This window comes from Cottoperca gobio, chromosome 10, assembly GCF_900634415.1.
Source record: "Cottoperca gobio chromosome 10, fCotGob3.1, whole genome shotgun sequence".
NCBI classification, from domain to species: Eukaryota; Metazoa; Chordata; class Actinopteri; order Perciformes; family Bovichtidae; genus Cottoperca; species Cottoperca gobio.
In genome coordinates, this window is record NC_041364.1 from 17,530,830 (window position 1) to 17,557,095 (window position 26,266).

At 40.6% G+C, this 26,266-nt stretch overlaps 1 protein-coding gene across 1 annotated transcript; it reads right to left on the reverse strand.

The window, feature by feature from the left end:
* Positions 1-5,705: 5,705 nt before the first annotated feature.
* Positions 5,706-24,887, reverse strand: adam19b (ADAM metallopeptidase domain 19b). Its single transcript, XM_029442025.1, has 23 exons — positions 24,563-24,887; positions 24,197-24,309; positions 23,544-23,614; positions 16,780-16,858; positions 16,469-16,545; positions 14,497-14,698; positions 14,317-14,382; positions 13,191-13,262; positions 12,920-13,086; positions 12,614-12,698; positions 12,100-12,239; positions 11,777-11,954; positions 11,602-11,691; positions 11,207-11,402; positions 9,886-9,994; positions 9,515-9,731; positions 9,284-9,361; positions 8,712-8,820; positions 8,467-8,596; positions 7,728-7,830; positions 7,275-7,634; positions 7,090-7,187; positions 5,706-7,007 (listed from the first exon to the last, which is right to left on the reverse strand). The coding sequence occupies exons 1-23, from the start codon at positions 24,684-24,686 to the stop codon at positions 7,001-7,003; spliced, it is 2,871 nt and encodes a 956-aa protein (XP_029297885.1). The 5' UTR covers positions 24,687-24,887; the 3' UTR covers positions 5,706-7,000.
* Positions 24,888-26,266: the final 1,379 nt, after the last annotated feature.

Consider the following 26,266-nt stretch of genomic DNA (forward strand, 5'->3'; position numbering starts at 1 on the left):
ACATTGTAGTGTTACGTTGTGCAGTTCTGACAGTCAGTTATAAAGCAAAGCATTATGGATATACTTGTTTTTTCCAAATGTACCTGTTTTTACCCATCATGTTTCAATGAAAAACATGTACTCCCACACAGGTCTAAACTGAAAGTGTCACGGTGGGGAAAAGGTGAGGGCCCAAACGCAGAATGCAAGATGATCTTTTAACAAAAAGAGGACTTTATTCCAGGAAAGCTTACAAAATTGCAAAGTAACAAATAAAACCAAAAATACAGACCAGAGGGTGAAACGATGTCGCAATGAGGGGAAAACACCATGTAACATGAATGACGACCGGACAAGGAACACTGGGACAGACAGGGATATATACACACAACCACTAAACGATGGAATGAGACACAGCTGGGAGAGAAATGTAAATACACAGGTGGAAGCTAATCAACAGTCACAAAGGGAGGGAAAACACAGAGACCGGAAGTACAACTAGACATGACACAAGGGGGAGTGAACACTTCAAAATAAAACAGGATATAGAAAATCATGATCATGACAGAAAGTCAAAATACTCACTAAACACTCACTAAACACACATTACACAGTTGTGGACAACGAAATACAACAAAATACAATAAACAGCTCCCAATATGAACCGGTTCAACCTTAATGTGTGCATATGCCTGTGCCATTCATTGATACTTTACACCAGTGTTACTCATTGTGCGGCCTCCTGCGGCTCGCCAAGCTTTAATACATGGAATCAGAGTTTCGGGCTTCCGGTGGAATCGCAATGCATGCTGGTGTGGCAAGTGAGCACCAACTCTACAAGGGCTGCCATATTGGATTTCTTCTCTATGTGTTTACATTGTATTACATTGATTTAGTGCCTGATCCCTTGACATTGCAGGATGGCTGGGTCAATGAAAACAACAGCATGACTTATACCTCAGCGATATAACATTATTTTTAAATGTCTGACCACTAGTGATGGCGAGATGAAGCTTCATGAAGCATTGAAGCTTTCCATCCAATTGGTTCGCTCATGGGCCGAAGCTTCATGGTGCTTCATTTGCTCTACTGCGTCATCAAGTGGACAATAAATGTAAAACCGGCGAAGTGCAAGACTGCAGTGGATTTAAAGTATCTTTGCCCTGAAGATTCTTTGACGCACACATATAAGACTGAATATAATGTTCTATTTAAAAATAAAGATTGATGTTATTACGTGTTATTGAGAAGAGAGTGCCTGGAAAAAATGTGGGCTTTTTACGTCTTAAATGATGCAGTTTAAGATTGGACAGAGAGAAGTGGAATGACATGCAGCAAATAGCAGCAGGTCTGTTTCGCACCCCGGGCCGCTGCGACAAGCATTTGAATGTGGGTCGCCTGCGAGCCTCTACGAGCTGCCCCACCAGGGATGTGTAATGTACACGTTGGATGTACATTATCTTTTCAACAGATTTAGATTTGGTATCTTTACTTGCTCACAAGGAAGATGATGCTGGCGTGCATAACACCTGTTTCGCTAGTTGGCTTGCTCCATAATGATCCAATACAAACGCAATACCAACAATTCAACAGCAACAACGCATACTACGACAACAACCCACACATTTGCGGTTATATAAAGTGTGTACCACCCAGGGAACGATGTCGAGTTTCATAAACGAACTTTGAACGAATACAAAGAAGGCAAAGCATTTAGACCAGGGGTGTCCAAACTACGGCCCGCGGCCCATTTTTAATTGGCCCGCAACTAATTCTAAAAGTCTAATGGAATATGGCCCAGATAGAAACTTGTGCTTGAATGTTTTGTATGTCTTTGTTCTAACATAGAAACACAATTTTGACTTGTCACTAACTTAAAACATCACGTGTCAGATAAAGTTTGCGCTTTAGATTTTTACTGATTGCATGTGATGAGAGCACAGATGCGACAGACACCGCACAGCTGTTCGTTTCTTTTGCGAGGAGTTGACGATAACTTTTGCGTTACGGAAGAGCTGCTTGGTCTTAGGAGTCTAAAGGGCACAACATAATTTGAACATGAGGACTTCACCACAGAACATTTCAAGCTTTCCTGTCTGATGTCGATGCTGAATACGGGGACGTACTCCACCGTTCTGATGTGCGCTGGCTGAGTCGCGGCTCCGTGCTGCAGCGGGTTTATTCCCTGAGATCAGAAATCGATCTGTTTTTGAAAGAGGAGGACCGACATCTTCATGAGCTGAGTGACCCTCCATGTTTGGCAGACCTGGCATTTTTAGTTTATCTTACTGGTCATCTCAACACTGAACAAGAGCCTACTGCGCACATGAAAGTATTCTGTGTGAAGCTCCGTCTCTTTGAGACACAACTACGCAACTTCAATGTTGTGCACTACCCCACGCTGTCCGAAATCAAATGTGCTTTTCCAAAGGCCAAGCTTTCTGATAACAAGGGGAAATATGTGTCTGTGATCACGTCTCATGACAGAATTCAGTCAGCGCTTCCAAGATTGTTCTATGAGAATGAGAAAGAAATCGAGCTGTTCTCAACTTCCTGATGAATGCAGAAGAAGTTTAAGAGAGTCTGCAACTAGAACTTATATATAATAATTATATACGATAATTCCCTGAAGAATCAACATCAGTTGCTCTCCCTCCCCGACTTCTATCGGAGCTTGGAAAAGTTTCCTCTGATGAGACGCCACGCACAAAGAATGATGAGTCTGTTCGGCTCATATATGTGAGCAAACATGTTCTGTTAACTCTGAACAAAAGCAGATTGAGAACCAAAATAAGCGACAGCATCTCTGTGATGTCCTTCGTATCTCAAACACCAAACTTACTCCTGACCTGCAGCATCCTTCAGTCCAAAGCATCACTGCTCCCACTGAGTGCAACGCTGTTCCCATTATAGGAGAGTTAAAACATATATTACACAGTATTCATGTTAATAAGCTACATGTTTCAATAAATTCAGTCAATTAAAGTTGATAACATTTTCTAACTAACGTTAGTTGATGTGTTAACAAGCCCAATAACGTATTTGTTTAACAAGCTTGAGATATATCCATCCCCTTCTCCCTGCATTGCGATTGCACCGGAAGCCCGAAACTCCGATTCCATGTATTGGTGGCTCGCGTGGCAGTGGGCTAAATAAAGGGGTGATAGATATGATTATGCAGTCAATACAGATTTCATAAAAACACTAAAAACAAGCAGGGCTATTACATATAACCCATTAAAACACTGAAAGTGTCTGCCCTACAAATATTAAAAAATAATATATAATAATAATTGATAAAAGATGCAAATAGAGACTTGAAACAAGATATTTAAACTTGCTCGGCCGACCCTGACTCACTGCAGAGTTGCCAGTTGTGGCTGTCTATCAGCACTACAATGGCGAATGTGCTCTTGGACGGGTATATACATGGTGGGCTAGTATAGAAAAAAAATAACTTATGGCCATTACAAATATGTTATCATAAGCATGCTTATGAATATGGACAGTTGCTAAAAAATAATTTATATCGCTAAATTTGAGTAACCTGGCACTTCATACTTGAGTTAGCTTGGCTACTCCCATTAAAAAAAGAAAGGTACGAGCCATACAAGACGAGCATAGGAAAATTCAAGAAAAGTGGACAGAGGAATTTTTATTTGTCCTCCACGAGTCGAACCCTTTGTGCTTAATGTGCAAACAAACCCGCTCTGGTTTCAAGCAAAGTCAATTTGGAGCGGCATTTCCAAACGACGCATCCAAAATGCAACGAAATTTACGCACTTGGAAGAGAAATTAGGAAAAACAAAAATAGAGCAGCTTTCTTCTTCCTTTTCTGAACAACAAAGACTCAAACACACGACAACTAATACAGCTGAACTGAACTGAGACATCTTTTGAGAACGCATGGATTTTGGCTGAAAAAATAAAAAACCTTCTCAGACTCAGAAATTGTGAAAGACTGCTTTTTGGCTTCAGCAGAAATATTGTTTTAAGCTAATTAAGTTATTATTATGATTATGATTATGATTATGATTATGATTATGATTATAATTATGATTATTATTATTATTATTATTATTATTATTAAGTTAATCCTGCTTTTAATGAATGTATTGGTTGACTACATTGCATATTGTATGTTATAGGTGGGATGACATATTCATAATCAGACATGCTTTTTAAGACTGGAAAAGAAAGTGGCTCTCCTATTGACGTTGTCCTATCAATGTGCCTCTCATGTAAAGAATAGTGAAGATCATTGCTTTACACAGTGATAGTAGCCTGTGTGCCTAAAAGCACAAGCAATTATAACACAGCATGAATGATTATTCTCTCCAGCGATGATTTTACTACAGCTAACAAACCAAGCTGCACTATTTTTGAGATGCCCTGTTAAATAACAAAAAATAAATAAAAATAAGTATTTTCTAAGAAAGGATTATCCCGTATTTTTAACCTTTCAAAAATAAAAATAAGCCTAATATAAAAAAGTGTACAGTGTTAAAGTGGCCTCCGGTAAAGCAGGTGGCAGTATTATGTTTAACTTTAGTTGAAAAAAGTTATCCGCCAGTAAACACACAGAAGAAGAAAACAGGAACAATAACACAGAAGAAGACGAGAACATATGATGAGAGTCACAGTGAACGGGAGATAGATGGAGACGCAGCTGTACCTGCCAAACAAGTTAAAACTTTATGCAAGTAACTAGACAAATGAGAGGAGACCTTCCCTTATTTAATAAAAGCAGAGTCGTGCTTTTTGTAAAGTGTGCCATTCAGATGTTAGCATCGCACACGGCGGAATAAGCGATGTTCGCCAGCAAGAAAAATCGTCCAAGCACAAGCACGCCCAAGAGGCACAAAGACATACACTGTCAATGACTTCATGTGTGACAAGAACTGTTTCAGATGCAAACCAAGTGACCAAAGCTGAGGGAAAGATGCCAATGCTTTGCGTCAATGTAGCCTTCAGCTAGCCTTGACGCAGGCAAAGTCTGCAACCTTTGTTTACAACAGGTCCCTTGCAGATGCTAGGGACTCCCACACTGAATAAAATGTATATATGCGATTAAAATACATACACCTTATAAACATGTAATTCCTGAACCCGTCCCTTATGTGTTTACATTTACATTATATGGGTTGGGGCTGGCTGGCTCAGAGCTGTTAAGGTATGGGCGGAGTCCGTCAGAAAATGTCCTTTATTTTGAAATTCCAATGTTGACAGGTATGTGCAAAGGAGTTTCACACAGGTGATACATAAGTATGCAGGTCATGTCTATCAGCTGTGAATAGATATGTTCTCTTTGTTTAACACAGTTAATCCAATAGAGTAGTGGGTCTTTATATGAGATTTGTGTTAACTGTTTCAAAAAAGGGTGTGAAAAATGTGTGAAACCAATGAAAAAGTATTAACACATTCGCAGTCTTAGCAATCAAGAAAAACTTTAACATTCCTGCAGTTTTATGAGGAGTGGCAGCAGATCCTTTGGCTGTATAAATTGGCAGACATAACATACTGTATCTCTGAATGGCCTTGAATGTAAACGTCATTGTACCTGTGTGCATGAATTGCTGCTAGTAGCTTTATTGAAAGGTGTAATGTCAATGTTATTGGTAACATTAAGCAGTAAGCTATGACTGAACGAGCTCTTGAATCAGTGAGTGTTTAAATCCTAGTATGACCTAGTATCACATGCATTGACAAAACACAACCAGTTAAAATGTATGACATTATACTTTTATTTCCCCATGTGATAATTTGAATTCCAGTTGAAGACACAGTGTTGCACAGTGCCATGGTTTGCATAGGTCTGATAAGAAGGTAACACATGGCAGCTATTTCCATATTACAGATAAACATTTCCCCAAGCAGTCAAATGGACCACAGTTTTGACAGTACCTTAGAGTAATTACAAAGTTATCACTGTTGGAATATGTAACAGTCTTCTCAGATAGAAGAGTAACTTTAGAGCATTTTGGTCATAAGGGAACTCCCGCTGAACAGTAACATCTTACTAGGAACGAGCACAATTATTCAGATTTATGGTGCAATGTTGATGTTTAACTGCTACGTGTAAATTACATCATGGCTCATATTTTTCCCAAAGTGAAATTGTTTTAAATTTTGCCCTGGACAAAGACAACTTCATCACTGGTTGTCAGTGACAGTACTAAGAAATAAAAGTTAGTGTGGATTCAAATGTTCACTTTAAAGTGATACTTTACCCAACATATTTATCAAATACTCCCCTTTTGCAGGCTTTAGCGCCTTCAGGGGGTGAGTATTTGACACTAACAAAATTGCTCAAAGTGCAACACCACAACAATATAAAATCACTAAAACAAAACTAATATCAAAACTTAAATCCCTAACATTTCCTGCAACATATCAGACACGTATCTCTCATCATAAGCATAATACAGCATGCAAAGCTTTCACTGGTCCACTTTAGTCCAGTTAAAATCCTATTCTTATTCACACATACAAAGCATAAGCACTTCCATATTGGCATCTTTTCTTAATATAAGATATCCCTTTACAGCTAATGCTCTTTAAGAGACACCGTGTTTATTACATAGGCTACGTTGTAAACATTCATTTTTCTTTATGAATAAATACTCTTGGAACAGTCTTTCAAAACTGCGGCACAAATGGAACTATTTCACATTTCCATTAACTTATTTGGACAATAATAACAAAAAAGGTTTTAAATTCACGGCTTTCGCCGTTTCAAGTTGTCGAAGCAGACACATAGGGCTAATTTGCAAAACACAGATTAAGCCTGAATATTAAAGATTTAAGACCTAAAACATACTCCTGTTGATATGTACTATGACTCGCTGTGATTCTACCATTTACCCATTTTACACATGAGTGTAAATACACTGAAATTCATAGAGAGCCAAGTATCCATCATATCCCACAGTTTCTTTGTCTGCTGCTAATATTCAAAAAGACAGTTTGAGGCAGTCCATTACTGGATGTGAGAGGTGGTCCCCAACGTTTTCCTGAGCTCTTAGTTTCTAAAAGAAGCAACAACAAAAAAGAGAAGTTAACAAGAGGTTTGTAAAGATTTACATTAGAAAACACCACTAGATGAATTACCTGTATGGCTTTTTCTGTCCAGCAGATGGAGCCAAAGCAGCCTTTCCTCTCTGCAGGGCATTAGTGGAAACCTGCAGGCCTCTTGTGTGTTGCTGTTCCTACATCAAATTGACAAATCAGACATTTTACAATTAGTTCGCAAAGCAAAATTGGCTTTACTTAAAAACATACAAACAAGTACTCACCCCTGATGGCTTTTTGACAGGACAAGGCGGTGGAGGTCTGTTTGGGGGGTCTGGTCGGGTTTTTGGTACTGCTGAATGCTGTGTGTGGTTTTTGGCGTCCAGGGAAGGTAAAGGTGGAGTTCCTGAAGGTGGTGGAGGAGCCTGGTTCCGTCTACGCTCGCTGAGCTGCGCAGATTTAGGAGGAGGTGGAGTGTAACCCTGAGGAGAGTGTTGTGTGTGAGGAGAAGCTACATGTGGAGGTGTTTGCTCTCTCTGCTCTGCAGCGTACGTAGGTACAGGAGGAGGCTTCACTGCTGGACGCACAATAGCATGTTTGGACCGAGTTGAGCAAGACGGGCTCGGACGAGGAGAGGATTTCCCCTGTGGAAGAATGCAACCATAACAAAGTTCAGTTGTTTCTTCTAATATTCACAAACAAGAGCATGGCATTAGTGTCATAATGGGCTTCTTTACCAGGTGATCTGAGTCCTGTTTTTTGAGCAAGAATGTCGGGTTGGTATGACCGTTCACATGTACATCAGCATACAGAGGCTTGCCTTCGACCGGGACTGAGCAACTATTGGTTAAAAAACAAATACACGAGTACAGACCCATCATTTACACATTCCACACAACATAGAAAGCACATCGCAGGCAAAACTGCTGTTCATTATAATGCATTTAAAAAAACATTTTTTATTTAGTTATAAGAATGTAACAATCAGTTATACCATTTCAATTAATAACAAAAGAAAAGAATAGCTACATCAGAAGGTTTTATAAAAAAATATATACATATTCTAATAATATTAATAATAATAAAAACTTAAAGATAAATAAAATAACTGTGGACACAGTAAATTCTAGCTCCCAACATGCATTTCCTTTTTTCTTACAAATATAAAATAATCTAAATAACATTCAATTGAAATGAAAAACAACATAAAAGATGGGGCTGGATTAAGACATGTAGCTTTATGAATATGACATTTCCCTAATAAAATACAAAAGTTAACAATATTACATGAACTGTTATCATCACATATATCATCATATTTTGACTTTCAATACTAATTGCATGTGTCATTTTGTACAATATATAGTTCTCAAAGTCTTTCCAAAATGTTATACGATATGGGCAACCATAAAACAGATGAACTATGCTTTGTCATTCAGTCTTGCACTATAATGTAGAGTATAAGTAATGACATACCTTGGCACTGGAGGTGGAGCAGAGGATTTCAGTGGGTGGAGTTTATGTCTGTAGCAGCACCACAGTCCAACAGCAGCCAAAACCACAAAGAGAACCAGCGGGAGGACCAGCAGGACTGGAAGGAGATTGCCTGTTGGAATATAAAATAGACAAGAGTAAGAAAATGACATCATTTCAAATGTATTTTGTTAACTGTCAGATTATGAAAAACACAGTTGCGTGTTTAATAAAACAACGTGTCTCACTGTGGATGATGACGGGTCCACTGTCGACACTCCCACCCGACCCCTGCTGGTCACACAGAGGAGGAGCCCAGCCCGCGTCACAGTGGCAGTTATGATTGTTGTTGCACAGCTTGTGAAAGAATATATTACACATTAAAATTACAACAAGCATGTGTATATTCATTACATTGGCATGCAGGTACAGCAGTGAATGACATTTCATTTCCACAGAAGTAGTTCATGAAATCATTTTAAGTGGAAAAGAGTCCAAGCTTCAGTGGTGGCATGTAACTTAGTGCATTTACTCAATCACTGTACTTTTAAAAAAAAACCTTTGATGTACTTGTACTTTACTTGAATATTTCCATTTCCTGCTTCTTTATACTTCTACGTCACTGCATTTGAGAGTAAAATAATGTGCTTTTGATCTTACTAAACTATAGTTATGATTTTACTTGTACTGGAGTATTTGTACTTTGCTATATATTTAATTTAGTAAATAGATCTAAATACTTCTTGAACCACAGCCAAATCCATTCCTAGGAAATCCATCTCCCCAGCCTCCTTCCTCACACACACATATAGAAACTTACCCCGTGTCCATGGCACTTGGCATTGCACTCATCAGCTCTGAGGAAAGATGCATTGCGGCATTCTCCATTAAAGCAAATCTGTAGATAGAAGGAGGGGTGTGAGGAAGACAGTCAGAGAAGGAGAATCAAGTAGCTCCCGTGAGTTGTACAAACGTTCTTCGTGAACATCATTTAAAAGACTTTAAAGCATTCTCCCTGCCACAACAATAAATTCCATTTATTAAATCTCACCGAGTCATCACCACACTTGGTGCCTGTCATGACCAGGCCTGGGTCCAGAGTGTCGCCCTGCCCCTCCTCGTCCCCCTGCCCAGGCTTGTACACGTGTGTTCCCATACACTGGATCTTCCTGTTTCCCACACTGACAGTGGTTTCTATGCGAACAGCATTGTTCTCAATGGGCTTGGAGGCTGTGGTCAAACACTGGATCTTCCCACATTGAGCATCCCTGGCAGAGATAATACAAAAGGATATCATACGTTTGGGGAGATTGATCAATGAATAGAAAAGGCCACAACAATTTTAACTCGTCATTCTCAAGTGAAGTGAAGATGCTCTCTTTGTGCTGAGGGAGTAATAACCCAAAATGTTTTGATCATCACCTGTCCTTACAGCTCCTGTACTTCCCAAACAGATCTTTGCCACAGTTCCCGTACATGTCCCCGGCTTCGTTTACCTTCCTAAAACACAGGTCAGGGGCCGGACGTCCATCTGTGGTCCAGGAAGAGGAAATGCACAGAAACACATGAATATGGCTGCACATTACACACACAATAACACACACATGCAGTTAATGCGTGCTCAGTGTGTTATGTGACCACCTGATGGAGACCAGATGGCATCTCTTGCTGTTCTGTGTGGCTCCTGTGGTACTACAAAGGCTCTCTAGGGAGGCTCTGTCACAGCGTGAATATGGACACTGTCCAATAACAATCCCTAATCCTGTGACCCGCTGAGGACTCATCTCTACCCAGCCTCTCTGCTTCAACATGCACTGCCTGTTTAACTGCTTTAAAGGGTACAATGTGCGATTGTTTGATGGTTAAAATTCTGTCCATTGGTGATATTTATTTATTCACATATAAACTGATTATGTCATTAAAACCTTAATCCTCCCATCAGGCCAAGAAGCTGTGAGGAAGTCTGATCTAAATGGTATTCTCTTATGTGTTTATCAATTAAGAACAGGGGATTTGCCAGGGTAATCTTTCTAAATTCTTTAAGAAAATGAATCTGTGTTTTGATTTCACCGTGCACTCTTAAAGTCATGTGGAAGAAAACTGAAAATGAATGTGTTTAGTCCTATTTAGAATATGGGGAAGTGGTGCACTTCTGTCTCTTGTGGCCAAAATGTGTATTACACCAACAAACACTAATACACAAAATTATCCTGACAAAAATCCTTTTTTTTCACTTGTTTTCACAGATGACATTTTTAAAAAGGAACTTAGAAACATTATCCTTGTGAAACCTTGTTTCCCCTCTGTTCTTAAATCATAAACCCAGCAGATAAAACTATTTAGATCAAATGTAGAAAATGGATCACCAGAATGTTTTTGCTTACTTGTTTCTCAGGGCTTCCGTAGTTTCAGTATTACATACTAAAAAATAATGCTTTACTACCTACACATGTCACATGCGGTCAGGTCTATAGGTGACACAATGTATTGTTTTAATTGGGCATTAAATAGAAAATGAATTTAATATATGAAATCCAAACATTGTTGAGCTAATCTGTATTTTTAGGAAAGTGTCTTAATTTGCAATTAGACTGCATTCGTTTGTACCCAATAAGATGGAAACTGGTTATATATGCATATGTGAAATATGCTATATTCATAATACTGTATACATGTGAGTAAAATACATATTCCCCCTAATGGAACAAAAGATTTATAGATTACAAGCACCCAGTTTACCGACCTCGTCCCCAGAGAGAGCGACACTGCTGCTCCAGGGTCAGACACATGCCGGTGTAACAGTAGGCCTGCCTGCCTGCACACGACGCACCATCCACTAGATAGAAATTAGCGGGACAAGACTCTGCCTTCCCATCGCAGAACTCTGGCAGGTCACATGACCCCGAGGGAGCACGACACAGCACACCTGGGCTCTTCAACTGGACCGTGAGAGATGAAGAGGAGGAAGAGAAGTTTAGGAAACACACTGAGATGAGGGAGATGACAAGAGATATTAAGAAAGAATGAATTGTAGATCTATAATTCAATTGCTACAGTGTTAATCTAACGGTAAGAATTAGACCAGGGGGGATTTTTGTGTTTCTCTTTGTTTAGATGGTCATCAGATTCTTATTGTACCTTGCAGTTATGGCAGCAGACACCATGGGCACACTTAGCTCCGGCTTTCAGAGTGCAGTTGTTGGCATTACAGCAGGGACTGGTACACTCCTACACAATAACAAGTAGATTCATGAGTCCTGGCAAAAACACAGAGAGAAAATATGAACTGCAACATTCAAGAGACACAACACACCTCTTCTTCTCCACAGTCACATTCTTCTCCATCCTCCAGGTAACCGTTGCCGCAGCGCTGCCCTCCGTACATGGACCTGGTGTTTGGCAAGTTGAAGAGACACTTCCCTCCTCCAGAGCTCAGGTAGCTCTTCAGCTCCTTCAGGTTGCAATCATTGAACACACGTGGAAATGGATGCCTGGGTCGAGGTGAGGAAGAAGCACAAACACAGCATGCAAGACTTGGTTCACACAATCTTTCAAATCTTCAGTTTTTCTCTTTTATATTAGATTAATAACTGTAATTTGTTTGGTCGTAGGTAACAAGTCTTTTGTGTATCGTACCCAGTTGCAGCAGCCATGATGCAACCTCCGTCTTCGGCCTTCGCCTGGCAACAGCCTGTACTGTCGTGGCTCATGCCGAAGTTGTGGCCCATCTCATGTGCGATGGTGGCAGCTACACCCACAGCTGACTCTGAGTGGTCCTATTCAAAAGAAGAGGCAAAGATTACTTAAAGATCTGTAGAAGGAGGAGAGACTAATATAATATATTCATAGCTGGATACATGCAAGGATTCCACTATACTAATTTAAAATGGTAAAACTTATTTGAACATATTTTGGTTTGTAAAATAAAATAAAAGTATAATGTTTTGAACACAGGTAATGATGCAAGTAATTTTTGATAAATTCCAAGTTGAAAATTAATTGAGGATTACGTTATATTAATCTGGCATATAATATTAGTCCTTACATTTAGGATGTTGGGCACAGAGCTGGAGATCAAACTACCAACTCTATAATTATCTGGATATCTACTAAACTGCTCGCAGAGGTTTAATGTTTGTTTGTCTCTCACCGTGTTCACTCCACCTGACTGGAAGTCGGAGCACATGGCTTTGAGAGGTGCCAGCCCGATGGTGGTGCCCTGGAAGCCCCTCCCCCTAAAAAAGACACATAACGGCACTGGTGAATATTTCCATCTGGAAAAAGGCCCACTGGGATACAACTGGTGACGCCTATAGTCTCAAGCAATAAAGATAAAATCAATTGAGAGATATACCCCACGGGACAGGATGCTAAGAGGAGATAGGTGGGACACTAGCGTTGGAGAGCGTGAAGAATGACAAATGGGAAGTAGAAAGAGGAAATGAGTGCCACTAACGTGATGAGCTGAGCGTTGTCGTTGGGCAGCGCACGGAGCTGTTTGCTTCTCCAGGACAGGAATGCTGCCAGAGTACTGTAAGGGTTGTCCGACACGCTGATCATGTTCTGGCTAGTCCACACCTCCAGTCCGATTAACGCCACACGGATGCTCAAAGCCTTGTAGTACTGCGGGTGTGGACAGAGACACAGAATTTGACTTGTCACTACTGCAGGTGTGATGAACCCGATGAATCGGTTTGTAGGTTTTAATGTTTCACATCAGATGTTACCTTGTCAACCAAGTTGGCCGCTTCCAGTAATTTCTGTTTGGTCTTCTCGAGACTACTCCCATGCTTCTCAAACTGCAAACGACATAAACCACATTAAACACAGAAACAGACACACCCACACTATTCTTTTTACCCAAACCTCAGAAGACATCAAACAGGATGTGAATCAGAGCTTTATATTTACAATAACTAGCTCTATATTTAGGTTTACTACAATACAGTGTGAGGCAGAAAATAATAATATACAGTATATAAATAGCTCATAACATCCATCCATCCAAAAGCTATACCCGCTTAACCTTGAGGGTCGTGGGAGGGATCTCAGACACATATAGACAGAAAACCATTCACCCTCACATTTACACCTACAAACAATTCTAAAGTTACCAATTAACTGCATGTTTTTGGACTAGTTCATAACAGATTATTAATTTTTTTTTAAATGTTCTCCTCAATTGGAAATGCAGACAACTACTCTCCATAACACAATGGCTGAACCTCCTCTCAGAACATATATCACTAGAGCTAGTCTCTGCCAAACAAAATAATCAAATAACAGAATGCAATCAAAATGTCTCATATCTGACCCTGGCTCTCAATCTGCCAGGGTACATACCCATAAACCATTTTACACAGTTAAATCCCACTCCCCGCCCACCCCCAAAACAACACGGCTTTATTTTACATGTCCCTGTTGTTTGTCTGTCAGCTCGTTTTTTGTCGTTGTTTGCCTGCTTAGATATTTGTTTTCTTCTACTCCTGAATATTTTTGTATTTGTTTGTTTGTATGTTGTCAAGGTTTCCGGCTTATTTGCGTCTTCTTTTCTCTTTTTTTTTTTCCAAAGTAATATTGTTATCCTCATGACTTTTTCTTCCTCATTGGCTACTAATTTGGTAGAAAAACAAAAACAAAAAGTACATTTTGTCTTTGAAGAGGGGGTGGTGGTGAAAAGAAATGACGCTGTGTGTAAGTATTATGATCTCATGATAATTAATTCTGACTACATAGCTGATGCCGATTACATACAAAGCCCCATCCTGTGCTCCCACATTAAAAACAAAGTGTCTTAAAAAAAAGTCCCTGTCTGGTTAAAAAGTGACCAAATCTATCCATTTGTGTCCTCACCTCTGCCTTGTCTGCCACTATCAGCAGCTCTACGTACTTCATATTCGTGCTCAGGTCCCTTTTTTCCTAAAAATGGAGACAGAATATTTTACTACAGAATATGTGCTGACAATATCTTCATGCTTTGTGTAAAACTTACAAAGGATTTTAGGCATCATTGTTGTTCCTGTCCCAACTCACCCTTGTGCTCCGTGGTGACATCATTCCATGGATGAAGTCGTTAAGACCCTCCTCATGTTCCCTGTTGCCATGGTGATGCAGGCAGATACCTCCGGGTAGATGGAGACTCTCGGCTCTGAACACAGCGTGCCTCTGTGCGCCCATGGAAACAGGAATAGGCTCTATCAGGTAGCTGACGCTTGTGTTTAGAGAAATCAGTCCCCTGGGGAAACAAGACACTGCTAATGGTTCCATCCAATCACAGCTCGAGGAAATCGATGAGGTTCATTAATGACTGTCTAGCTGCACACTGTGGTAGACTGTGGAATCATAGTTTCTATTGTGAATACGTCATTAAATGTTATTTCCAACAGTAATCCTTAATTGCATTGTCAAACTGAAGGCAGGTTATATATATCTATATATATATTTATATACGGCCACATGTCAGTTTGGATTTTTTTTTATTTGGCTGTGGTGGTTTTACGGATGGGTGGATCAGAGCAAATTGTCTGAGGCGATTTACTGCCGTTTATAAATGAAGATCAGCTGGGGCAGACAGCGCGATACACACTCCTTTGGCATCCTCACAAAACCCTCTCATGAGCGCAGACGTCTATACACAAACACACGAGCATGCAGGCAGCAGGTCAAGCAGCTGTATAAAACATCTGGAGAAGGTCAGACGCCCACATGTCCTTCTATGCTGTGTTTGCATATCTCCAGAGAATCTACATCAGTAGAAATACTTTTTCATTCACTTGTCCTCCAGAGCACTGAACCCACAAAAACACACATATGGTTACGATTTCTGTCAGTGCTTGCCAGTTCCTCCTCTGTTGCCGTCCTGTCTGATTGTCTCTGGCAGGAAGGGTCAGCTGCCTTGGATCCAGAGCAGGAAAAGAAAACTGGATCTTTATAATGAGCTGCACTCAATGAACCAGCTCTGGAGCCAATGACCTACTAACCTACTGGTCTGCACAAGACACTACACACAACTGTTTCCTGTCACCTTATCTACTCAGCCATAGTTTGGATCACAGGCGCGACAGTTTTGGTTACAACGTCTTTTCATCTGCAAACTCATGTTCACAAACAATCTGAGGGTTCTCTCCGAGAGCTCTTAACTTTCTCTCTAACAATTCAGAGTAAGGATTCCCAGCTTAAGGAAGGAGGTGAGGTTCACCCTGACCCTTTATGTATGGCTCTAAATATGGCCGGCAGTGCATTTGCACTGGATTACTTTCAGATTTCTGCAATGTTGTGTTTTGGAGAAGCCTGGTTTCTGTAATCAGGTAAGGGGATTATAAAATAGATTTCTCCTGAAGAAGGGTGATGTCTTGGCACGAGTACGTACACTAACTGTAGGTGTAAGTGGGTTTCTAATCAGCTTTTGACATGAATGAACGTGGAAGATAGTAACGTTCACAGCTGTGAAACCATGTCTCAACATTTGGACACATTTTATCGTCTTGTTGAGCAAAATAGGAAATGTTAAAGAGTAACTTATCTATCACTGTCTGTTATGTAGACAGGTATTATATCAATGACTTAGAAAACAGTGAGGAAATGACTATATACCCATTAATTATGTTTTGTTGGCCCAAAGTGATTTCATGTCAGCTGGAAAACAAATGAACTGAGGCTGTAAAATTAGTATTAATGGCGCTAATAGCTTTAATTCATTGAGCGAGCGGTGCCGACACATCTTTAATAAGATGAATCACACACATCATCCCTCGAAGATTTATTCTGCAGCTCTGACTCCCTGCTTTCCGAGTGTTGAGGAAACTTTTCTCTTGAAGAAGCTACAGAAATGTCCTCTTCCCCACTCTAAACTGTAAACTAGGGAATAGCTTGTTTCCCTTACTTTTAGAGGGATTAAGTCTTATGGGAAACTTCTTAGATTTCTAAGAAACATCTTTCACCACTGGGACCAACGGTAAATATTAGAAAAAGGTATGAATACAGCTCGAGGTGGAGTTTGACTCACCTGAGTCCTGAGCATGTGCTCACAGCAACACTTGACCCTTCCATGCCCAGAACCTCCCCGTGGTAGAAACAGTGTCCCTGGAAGACAAAAACAATTAAAGCTCAACACACAGCTCTAAAAGTGGCGAAGCAGGGTGGAAAAGAGACCGTCATTCAACCAGAGGACCATAAAATGTATTATTTTATGTCCATACTGCCTGTTATCCTCCTGCCATAGGATTTGATCCACTGCATTGATATCTAGTTCTCTTCTATGATCATTTACAGCTCCCCACTGCAGTTTAGGAGCATCAAACTGTCTCATAGACTTACAGTGTTGGCAGGGGAGGAGGACTTGCGGGCTCCATCGGGAGTGTACCATATTTCCTGATATCCAGGGGCCAACAGCTGCCTGGTGAAAGACGGCACAAACTCAGAGACCATTTGCAAGAGAATATATGTAGCGTCACACGTTCAATCTCCTGAAACAGCAACAATACAGGGGAACAATGTTGAAAAATGTACAGAGTAAAAGCTGCAGGACATAGAGGAGATAGAAGATTCTCACCAGCGGCTCACAGCTCATAAAACATTCATTCTGACAGAGACACTCTACAAAACCAGACTGCTTTAAAAGACTTACACAAAGATCCTCACAGAGATACTACAAAGAATATGTGGAAATGTGTTGGGACTGTAATAAAATCCATATGTACCTTTCCCAAATGACACGTTCTACTTTCTGTAGAGTATAGCTGAGGTAGGAGATGATAAGTCTAAGTTTGAGACTTTAAGTTTGTTGGTATGTCCAGACTGCATTAGTTTGACAGGGCTATTATTTACAAATGTCCTCCTATTCTTTTCTCCATTGCTAGAATTTCTCCATTAGTATACAATACAGACTGCACAGGAGAGGCTGATAAATCAGAGAAACATACACGTACCGAGAGAAACATTAATTTCACTGTGGTAAAACATTACATTCCTCTAACTCTCCGTCTGTGAGTGTGATTGAGTGAGTGTCTTCAGACCCGGGCTGTTTCTGTCAAACTTCTGTCAACCCACCAGCCCAATATTTACATCTCGCACAGATGCTTGTTTTCCTGTCTTTCTCCTTCTAACTCCATCTCAATCCATTCTTCCTGTTTTCATTCATAAACTCTGTCTGTCTCACAGCTGGTTTCCTTTAGCTCTGTCTCTCTAAATCTCCCCCCACGGTCAAACTCAGATCCATCAAACAGGCTGTAACTGCAGTGAAAAACCTACAGACTGGTGCCGGTTGAAAGAGAAGACTTGACTTAAGTCTCAAATAAACAGACAAACCAAACAAGACAGACCAAAGATGTCCCGCAAAGATTTGATTATTTATCATTGTGGCTTTACCTCAGGGTAAAATCTAAGTATTAATGAACTGTTATTCCTTATTCTAACATTTTGAGAAATGCACTTATTCACTTTCTTGATAAGAATTAGACGAGATAATTGATATATAGCTTAGCTTAGCATAAAAGCTTGAAACAAGGTACAGTGAGGGTGACAGTAGCTTGATTTTGTTATTGTTGGACGGAGCCAGGCTAACTCTTTTCCCCTGTTTGAAGTTTTTCTGCTAAGCTAAGCCAAGCTAGCTGCATGGACAGGCATGAGAGGGCTATTGATCTTCCCATCTAACTCTCGGCAAGGACGTGAGTAAGCGCATTAACCCAAAATGTCAAACCATTCCTTTAAAGGCCGATGAAGATGGGGGAAGATGGGGATCTTTCCTTTCTCTCCCGTCAGATGCCCCGAAGGAGACAAGTGTCTTGAAACAATGACAGCCTGTTGATGCAATCAGCCACAAAGCAAGTCAAAGACTGAAAACGTCTGCTTCACCCTATAACAGAATACCGGGGGGGGGTGACACACACACACACACACACACACACACACACACACACACACACACACACACACACACACACACACACACACACACACACACACACACACACACACACACACACACACACACACACACACACACACACACACACACACACACACACACTCTAAGAGAAGACTTTAAAATGATCACTCAGTGGTAATGTGTCCGGCTGATGTCACCCTAAACGGGGTAACCCCCCTGTATTATGATTTGACCTTCTAACCGCATTTATATCTGGCCTTCCTCTAGTTTTCCTGCTTCTCTAACCCCCTGAAATATTCTCATCATGCTCTCCTCTCATCTGTGTAACCCTCTTTGTCGCTCTAACAGGCAGAATTAAAGTCAGTGTGGGTGATGATTGACTGAGCTTTACCGTGCTGCTTTCACACAGGAAGGATCACGTCTTCCGCGAAGAGACACAACATTACTCGTTCTCTCTGCAATTCTGCCTTATTCTCCCATGCCAGTCAGCAGCTGTGTACATTAGTAGACTGATCACTATATAACCTGCTGCCATGTGACATATAGACACAATATGCTATTAACAAAGCCATTGTCACTACTGAAAGCAAAATTCCAGCTTAGTTTTTCTACTTCCCTTAAATGCTGATGAAGTCTAAACCTGGCAATGTATTTGTCACTTTCAGACATTGAAGGTGAAATACAGTTATTGCCTTATCTGTTTAGGCATGGAAAAATCATTAACATGACATGCCCTTATAAAGCCATAGCCACTGTAGTTGCACTAACCACAGGTTTATTTAAACTGTTTAGAAATAGATGAACGATGAAACAATCTGTCATCTGACAGGAACACGCAACCAACAGTTTAGTTTCAATTTGACTCATCAGTGTATCCAGTAGTAAAAAAGGTAACAAAAAAGTATTATAAATATATGAGGACAATTACAATGCAGTGAAGCATGATGTCATTGGTTCATCTCTGCAAACAGTTTTTTAATGTATGTAACAATGGAAGTATATGTATGCTGCTGAGTGTAGAATGATCCTGCCCAATGATAGAACGAGGTATAAATGTGTTGTTGCTTGCATGGCTACATGTAACGAATAGTGGATATTGTTGCTGCCAAGGAGGTTATGTTTTCGGTTCGGTTTGGTTGTTTGTTTGGCCCGATTTTCATGAAACTTGGTTTAAAGGTGAAGCATAGACCAAGGCAGAAACCATAACATTTGGAAGCAGAAATCACAGGGTGGATACACAAATTCACTTTGAGAATAGATACAGTATCACAAAACATAATAGCATGGATTAAACAAACCAGATACAATGTGTTGATCAGCTTTAGAGGTTCTGTAAGGAGGTGAGTCGCCATGTTTCAAGTCTTTATGCTACGCTAAACTGCTGCTAGCTGAAGTTCCATATCTACTAGATGTAAAAGTGGAATTGAAAATTCATCTTCAAGTCTTGACAAGTCTAAATCACAAACACTCTTGTAATATTCCAAACCCTTGACTCTAAATGAAATCTTGTAAATGCTGTGAGAGCTTTCAAATCAAGACTGCAAACCCCTCTGTGTGATGGCGGGAGAGCTCTGCAGAGTTTGGATGTCGTCCAGTGTCCAGACAGATGCTGTGATTGAGGAGCGCAATACTGGCTGAATCAGAACTGTCTAGCAGTGAGGCTGAGACAAAGGCTTGGTTCAACTTCATAAGGGGAGGGATAGGGTGGGGGAGTAATGCTAATGTACTTGGGAGATAGTGAAGAGGGGGAAAAGAGGAGAAGGGGACGTGGAGTAATGCATCAGGGTCAGTGGGTCGCATTCTCTCATGGTATCGGGTGACATCACCGCACGCGGGTGAAGGGAGGGAGAAAGCTGATGCAAAGTCAAATTACCACTCGCCAACTGATGATGAAGAGGCTTTTATTGCACAGGGAGGCCAATGTACTGATGTGTAAAGCTCCTGTGTGTGTGTGAGTGTTTCTCCGACACACACACACACAGGCCTACATTAAGACATCAAAGCAGACAGTGCCGAGCCACTGTGAGACTAAACATAGAAACAAGGACAGGGTGCACCCTGCTCTCTGCTTCATAGACCTGCGATCCATCAGGTCTGTGCTTTCAGCCTTGTTTGTGTTCTTTTGGGCCCGCTGTGTGTTTGTGAGTGTGTCGTCTGTCTGCATATGGCCACAGTCTCAGTCCCTGACCGCGGAGAGCACGTGGGAGATGTGTATTTGCACTGGAGCCCTGGGGAATATCAGACGAGGTGAGGAAAGGCTAGAAATGAGAAAGAATGGGGTGCTCGTTTTTTTTAGAGTCGACAGTGGAAGACATACGAGGTGAGGACGAGGGGAGAGTAGGAACAATGATGTGAACATTTCCCTAGGGAGTGCTTAATTCAGGTTCATGCATTTAAGGGTGTGCAGGAAGGGCATTAAACAGAAGAACAGAGAAAGTCATGCAGAGGAGGAAGCAAGAACATCCACAGGATTCATCTCAACCAAGCGCACATAACTCACACCCTAACTCACCCCAACTGTCGCTACTTTCCTCTTTCCATGACTTTTCCCACCTCAATCTTTCTCGGTCCATCATTTACTTTCTCACACTGCTTCCTCCCCCTCTAGCTCTGTTTTGACATCCCTTTTCCTGCAGTCAGCACACTAGCCGCTGCCTGACTCTTAACCAAATCAACCCTCTACGGACGCACCTCAGCCTTTCATTAAGATAAAAGCTCCGGGAGACACACATAAGACACTCACACCAATGCACGTACAAACCACAAAAAAACAACACACACGCATTGATAAGCAAGGAGGGGAGGACGTAAATGGATTAAGTCTGTACTCCAGCCACTGAGATTACTGATGCCCACAAACATTCACAGCTACGTCTTTCTCCAGGTTTTGATTAAGTGATACACTAAGGTGGACTCGAAATAAAAGGGAGAGAGCGGAGAGAAATGAGATGTAAAATTATGTAGGAGGATAAACAGAAAGACAAGATCATCTCACAGCTAGCGTTCTCCCTTATCTGCTGACTGTTAGTGTTACAGTTGCAGGGTCAGTGAGGACAAGAGGGAGTAGCCAGGACACTGGCAGATTTTTCTCTGGCGTCTCTCCAAAATGAGACATTGACATTGAGTGACACTGCTGTTGTCTTCCCCACATTAGGCCAACAGAGGACAAATCACAAAAAAATAAGCTAGTTTGGGATTTTCTGTTTGGGCTTTGAGTGAGGCAAGACTCTGGCTGGCGACCTAAATAATGGGTCTACAAAGAGAGCCAGCTAGCTCAGTCTCTGCTGTAAAACTATTTTTTGTAAGAGGCTGTGTAAAAATGATTCGGTTGGGGAGGGGGCTGAACTTTATGGTCCCACCAAAGAGTTACTAAAAATGTTTTGTAGATGATTCCTTCGACTTAATATATTAGGATACTTTAAAGGTTTTGAAACAACTCGTTTATATAAACGTGGATAAAATGGTGCACCATTAAAAGTCATTTTGATAGCGTGCACCACATTGCACATTAGAAATGATAGTTTACCAAACATTACAACCATTACAAACATTTGGTGCAACATTTTTGCACCAAAGCTACTGAACTTTATAGTTATTAACACCATCAGTGACTGAAAGAACTGGCACAGGCGGCAGCGTTGTGCAGCTCAAGGGAAGGCTCACATAAAATATAAATCTGAGCGAGAAAATGTTGAAAGAACTGATCTTCAAAATAAACCTAACCTCCCTTTAGAAAAGACAAAAATAAATGCATGACACTCCCCTTTTTTGACCCCATCCAACTAATTTGTGTCCCTGCGGACTGTACAAAAAAGTGAATTCCGGCAGACAAAGGTAAAAGTATAAGAAGCTAAAGCTTAAGTGAATGAAACAGAAAAGACTATTTACATGATGTTTTCCACATCAATAAAGCTCTCAGACACAGTACAGAAAGGGATCAATGCCAAGGAAGTGGGACGGGTTTCTTTAATATTAAACCAGGTCTCTTTTCAATTTATACAATTCTACGATTTTTCACACAACCTGTTCAATTGTGTACATCAGTCTGCCACAGTGCTCTGTTTTATATCATGTTTTAAGTTACGTATTTTTTGATTATACTTTATTTTATTCCTACATTTAACTTCTACACTTTTTCATGTTTATCTCTTAGATTATCATCGTTACTTGCATGATTTTCTTTTCATACATATTGTAGTAGCATTTTATTACCAAGGACATTTTGACAAATAGAGATCACCTCAAACTTATTTCATGTAAATGTAGTAGAAGTGATTTGCATGGGTGAAGAAATGTTACCAGCTTTCCTGTTCCACAAAACAGTTGAGAGTTGATATTTCAAAATAGATAGTTTTTTTTCTACAGCATTGTATTTCCTCCGTCCTTTTTCATCCCTGGCCTCCCTTAAGCACATTTACAATGAGAAACTGTGTGTGTGATTGATTAAAATTCCTTACCCAGTCTGACAGTGTGACCACCTGCTGGGGAGGGAGAGCAGGGGGGCGGGGGGGCCCTCAGGGGACGGTCAGTCAGACACAGTGGAGTCATGGTATGTTAATGTGTGTGCCTGTGAGTGAATGAGTGACATGCACTTGATGGTAAAAATGGACTTCATTTCTAATGTTCATAAAAGCTTTGCTTTCCACTTGTGTGCTGGCTCAAATCCAAAAGTGATAAACCACAGCTCTGCAGTCACCGCTGACATCTCCACCTCCCTCGCTGTCCCACCCAGCAGCCACGCTGTCCATTAAACCAGCGAGATGCGTCCTATCACTATCCCATTGTTACAGGACAGGAACCGCTCCATCAGATTACAGGATGTTAGGTGCAGACGCACAGTCTTACTTCCTGTTTGCCCAAGGCACACAGATCGGGTGTCAACCCTCTGTCGTCCAAAACCATCAGCCTCCTTTCCTCCCTTCATCCCCCTCTCTCTGACCTTATAAATGTGTCTGTGTGACAGCTAACATCTGGTCAAGTAAACGTCTTGTGGACGTATAAGAATACACAGCACAATGTTGAATATTCCCAAAGACTTGGTTTGGTCACATGGGAACAGTTTGATACAGGCGACTATTTGAATGAGTTATTTGGGCTTTTGTCTCATTGTGGTACCTGTTCCTGGGAGTATTAAAACAGACATAAATCCTGTCTATGAAACACAAAGGAGGTGTAGTGCACTGAAGTCACTCACTTGTTTTTCTCCAGGTGTAGCTTGAGCTCCCTGCCCTCAGCTGAGATCAGAACCTGTGTCTCTGCAGGATACTGGAAGGAAAACAGAGATCGCAGCAAGTGGTCAAACAAAGGCATACATATGCCAAGATTATAGTTTGTTTTCTGTGTCACATGTTAGATTCAAGATTCAATACTTTCAATACCATTTCAACATAGTTGATAGGAGTTTGGTTTGGTGAGCTCTCACTACCAAAAACAATAAGATAGACATAGAAATAAATTAAGTAATTAAAATAATTAAATGAAGCATTCCCATCAGGATGCTATCAGCACCACACCAACTATGATGCATACCATTGTGTACAGTACATACAGACAATGTCTTACAGACAGGCGTAATAGCAACACATTCATGATTAAGAGTTAAGGCCACAAACAGCCTCTGGGTAAGTGCTGGTGCAACACCTGGCTGTCCTAGTTCTGATACTTTCTTTTATAAAGAAGGTAGGAAGTTAAACAGATGGTAGGCAGCAGAGTGAGAGGAGTTATACAGAATATTATGTCCTTTCTTTTGTAGTTTAACGGTGCAGATTTAAGGGAATGTAGCTCCTTGCTTATGATAGTGATGTTAGTGAGATGAACAGAGAAAGAGTGAAAGTCAGACACACTCACCTCTGTACTGGCAGACCTCCTGTGTCTGTGAGGATGCAGCCATGTGGGATAAATGATCTCATAACTCTGTACCTGGTCAAGGATGCTCCTTAGTGAACCCTGCTTATTTTCTCCTGATGTTAAAACAGAAAAAAGAGGGGAAATACCACACATGTTGTAGGTGCTCAGCAGGATATGCACTTTAATTACCCCATTTTAAAAAAATGAACTTGTGTATTGGATGATGCACTTTTAACAAATGAAAACATACTTATATTGACATTATGCATGCCCAACAAACAGGTGGGTTGTTGCATTTTAAACTGAAAATACATTCCAATGCAATGATATGTAAAAATCATTGCTCCGGGAAAAATTCAGACTCACCATTGTAAACAGCGCCTTCAGATACAGCAGCCTCAACAACACAGTGGAGGACAACTATGAGACACAGACACAGAGAGGACTGCACAGCATCGGGAGGAGGAGGACGCGCTCCTCCTGGACGCATTCTAACAACAAGCGGCTCCAAATGAATCTGATAAACTGAGACATAAATGTGCGGTAAACTAAACCTGGGTGTTTCACATCAGATGGAGAAAACGCCGCCGGTGTGACACCGCGATTAGTCGCCGCTGCTCGTCTGAATGAGATGCTTGCAGACCGCGGGGCGCACATCTCTCTCATTCTCAACCCCTCCCCTTCATTATCACACACACACACACACACACACACACACACACACACACACACACACACACACACACACACACACACACACACACACACACTGAGGTGAGGCAACATAAGACAGGATATGATGGAAAGATGAGAGTCAGCAACAAGACACTGAGATCATGATTAGACTAATATAGAAAATCAAAGAGGCGATGTGGACAACTTCTATAGAGCCTTAGTCAATCTGAGACATCGTACAATACATTTTAAAAAGCATTCTTGTTGTCTATATTTTTTTATTCTTAATCTAAAATAGTGATAAAAAGAAAATTGTCGTAAAGGCAATTTTAATATTGTACTCGTAAATCCTCATTTTCAGTTACCTTTTAGTTTATTTTTAGTTATGCTTCAAGCTCCAAATATGCTGGATCCTACATTTCCCATCATGCAACAATTCCCCCTTTTTTCTCCGTTGGACCCTCCCTGCCTAGTTAATAGCTACATTTGATCTAATCTCCAGTTTGTAACGCACATTTTCTGTAACACATTAGTAGTCTCTAAATCCAAGCGGAGATAACCTTGATGACATCACTGTGACATCATCACAGTTACCCTCCTCCCACTTCAGAGCCACTGATTTCACCGCCTGAGTATTACTCCTCATTACTTTTAAACTGATGGTTATGTGTACAACTGATTGTTTTTAATTAACAATATAATGCAGAATGAGAAAAACACTTCCCTGACTTGGGAGTGTTCATGCATTATTCCAAAATGTTTTTTATGTCAACTGCTAGCCTTCTTTAAATTATTTGGAGTGGTTTCTTAACAAGTGAAAACACATACAAAAACGTGTATTTCTCCTTTAAAATTAGCTGAATCTATTATATTATAGTACAATAGATTTAAATGAGCTGTTATTACTAATGATGGTGTCTTTGCAGCCATGTTGGCATCACTTTGTTGAGTCGTCTGTGGTTCTTTTCAACAAGTGGGATATGCTGTCACTGTCAGAAAGGCATGCGTTCTCCAAAGTTTGCGTGAACATTTACCCTACCCAGTGGCTTGTAATCGCAGTCTGGACACTACAATAATACAATGCAATTATTTTAATACTCTTAAAAAGTATGTTCCCATACAACAGAACTGCATTGTCAATTACATGTGGATGGAAAACTATTTTCACCTGGATTATGTTTGTTTTTGAAATATCACAAATGTGGAATCAAAGACCACATTGGGAGGAGGCGGATAAAATCAACGTTGACTTACTTTAATTTACATCTTTAAGCCAAACCATGATCTTTTAAGAAACCTAACAATTCCCAACATTAACCATGCGTTTAAAAGGGAATGTAACGGAGAATGCAGTTCAGTTGTATGAGAACGCTATTTTGTAGGAGACATGGTTGA

Bases quoted from the DNA above. Each gene is read 5' to 3' on its own strand.
- adam19b (XM_029442025.1), bottom strand. From the start codon at position 24,686: ATGCGTCCAGGAGGAGCGCGTCCTCCTCCTCCCGATGCTGTGCAGTCC. The intron at 16,546-16,779 runs GTAAGTCTATGA...TTTGTCTTCCAG, and splicing joins CCTCCTCCCCTGCCAACACT to GGACACTGTTTCTACCACGG. The intron at 13,087-13,190 runs GTAACATCTGAT...CCACACCCGCAG, and splicing joins CGGCCAACTTGGTTGACAAG to TACTACAAGGCTTTGAGCAT.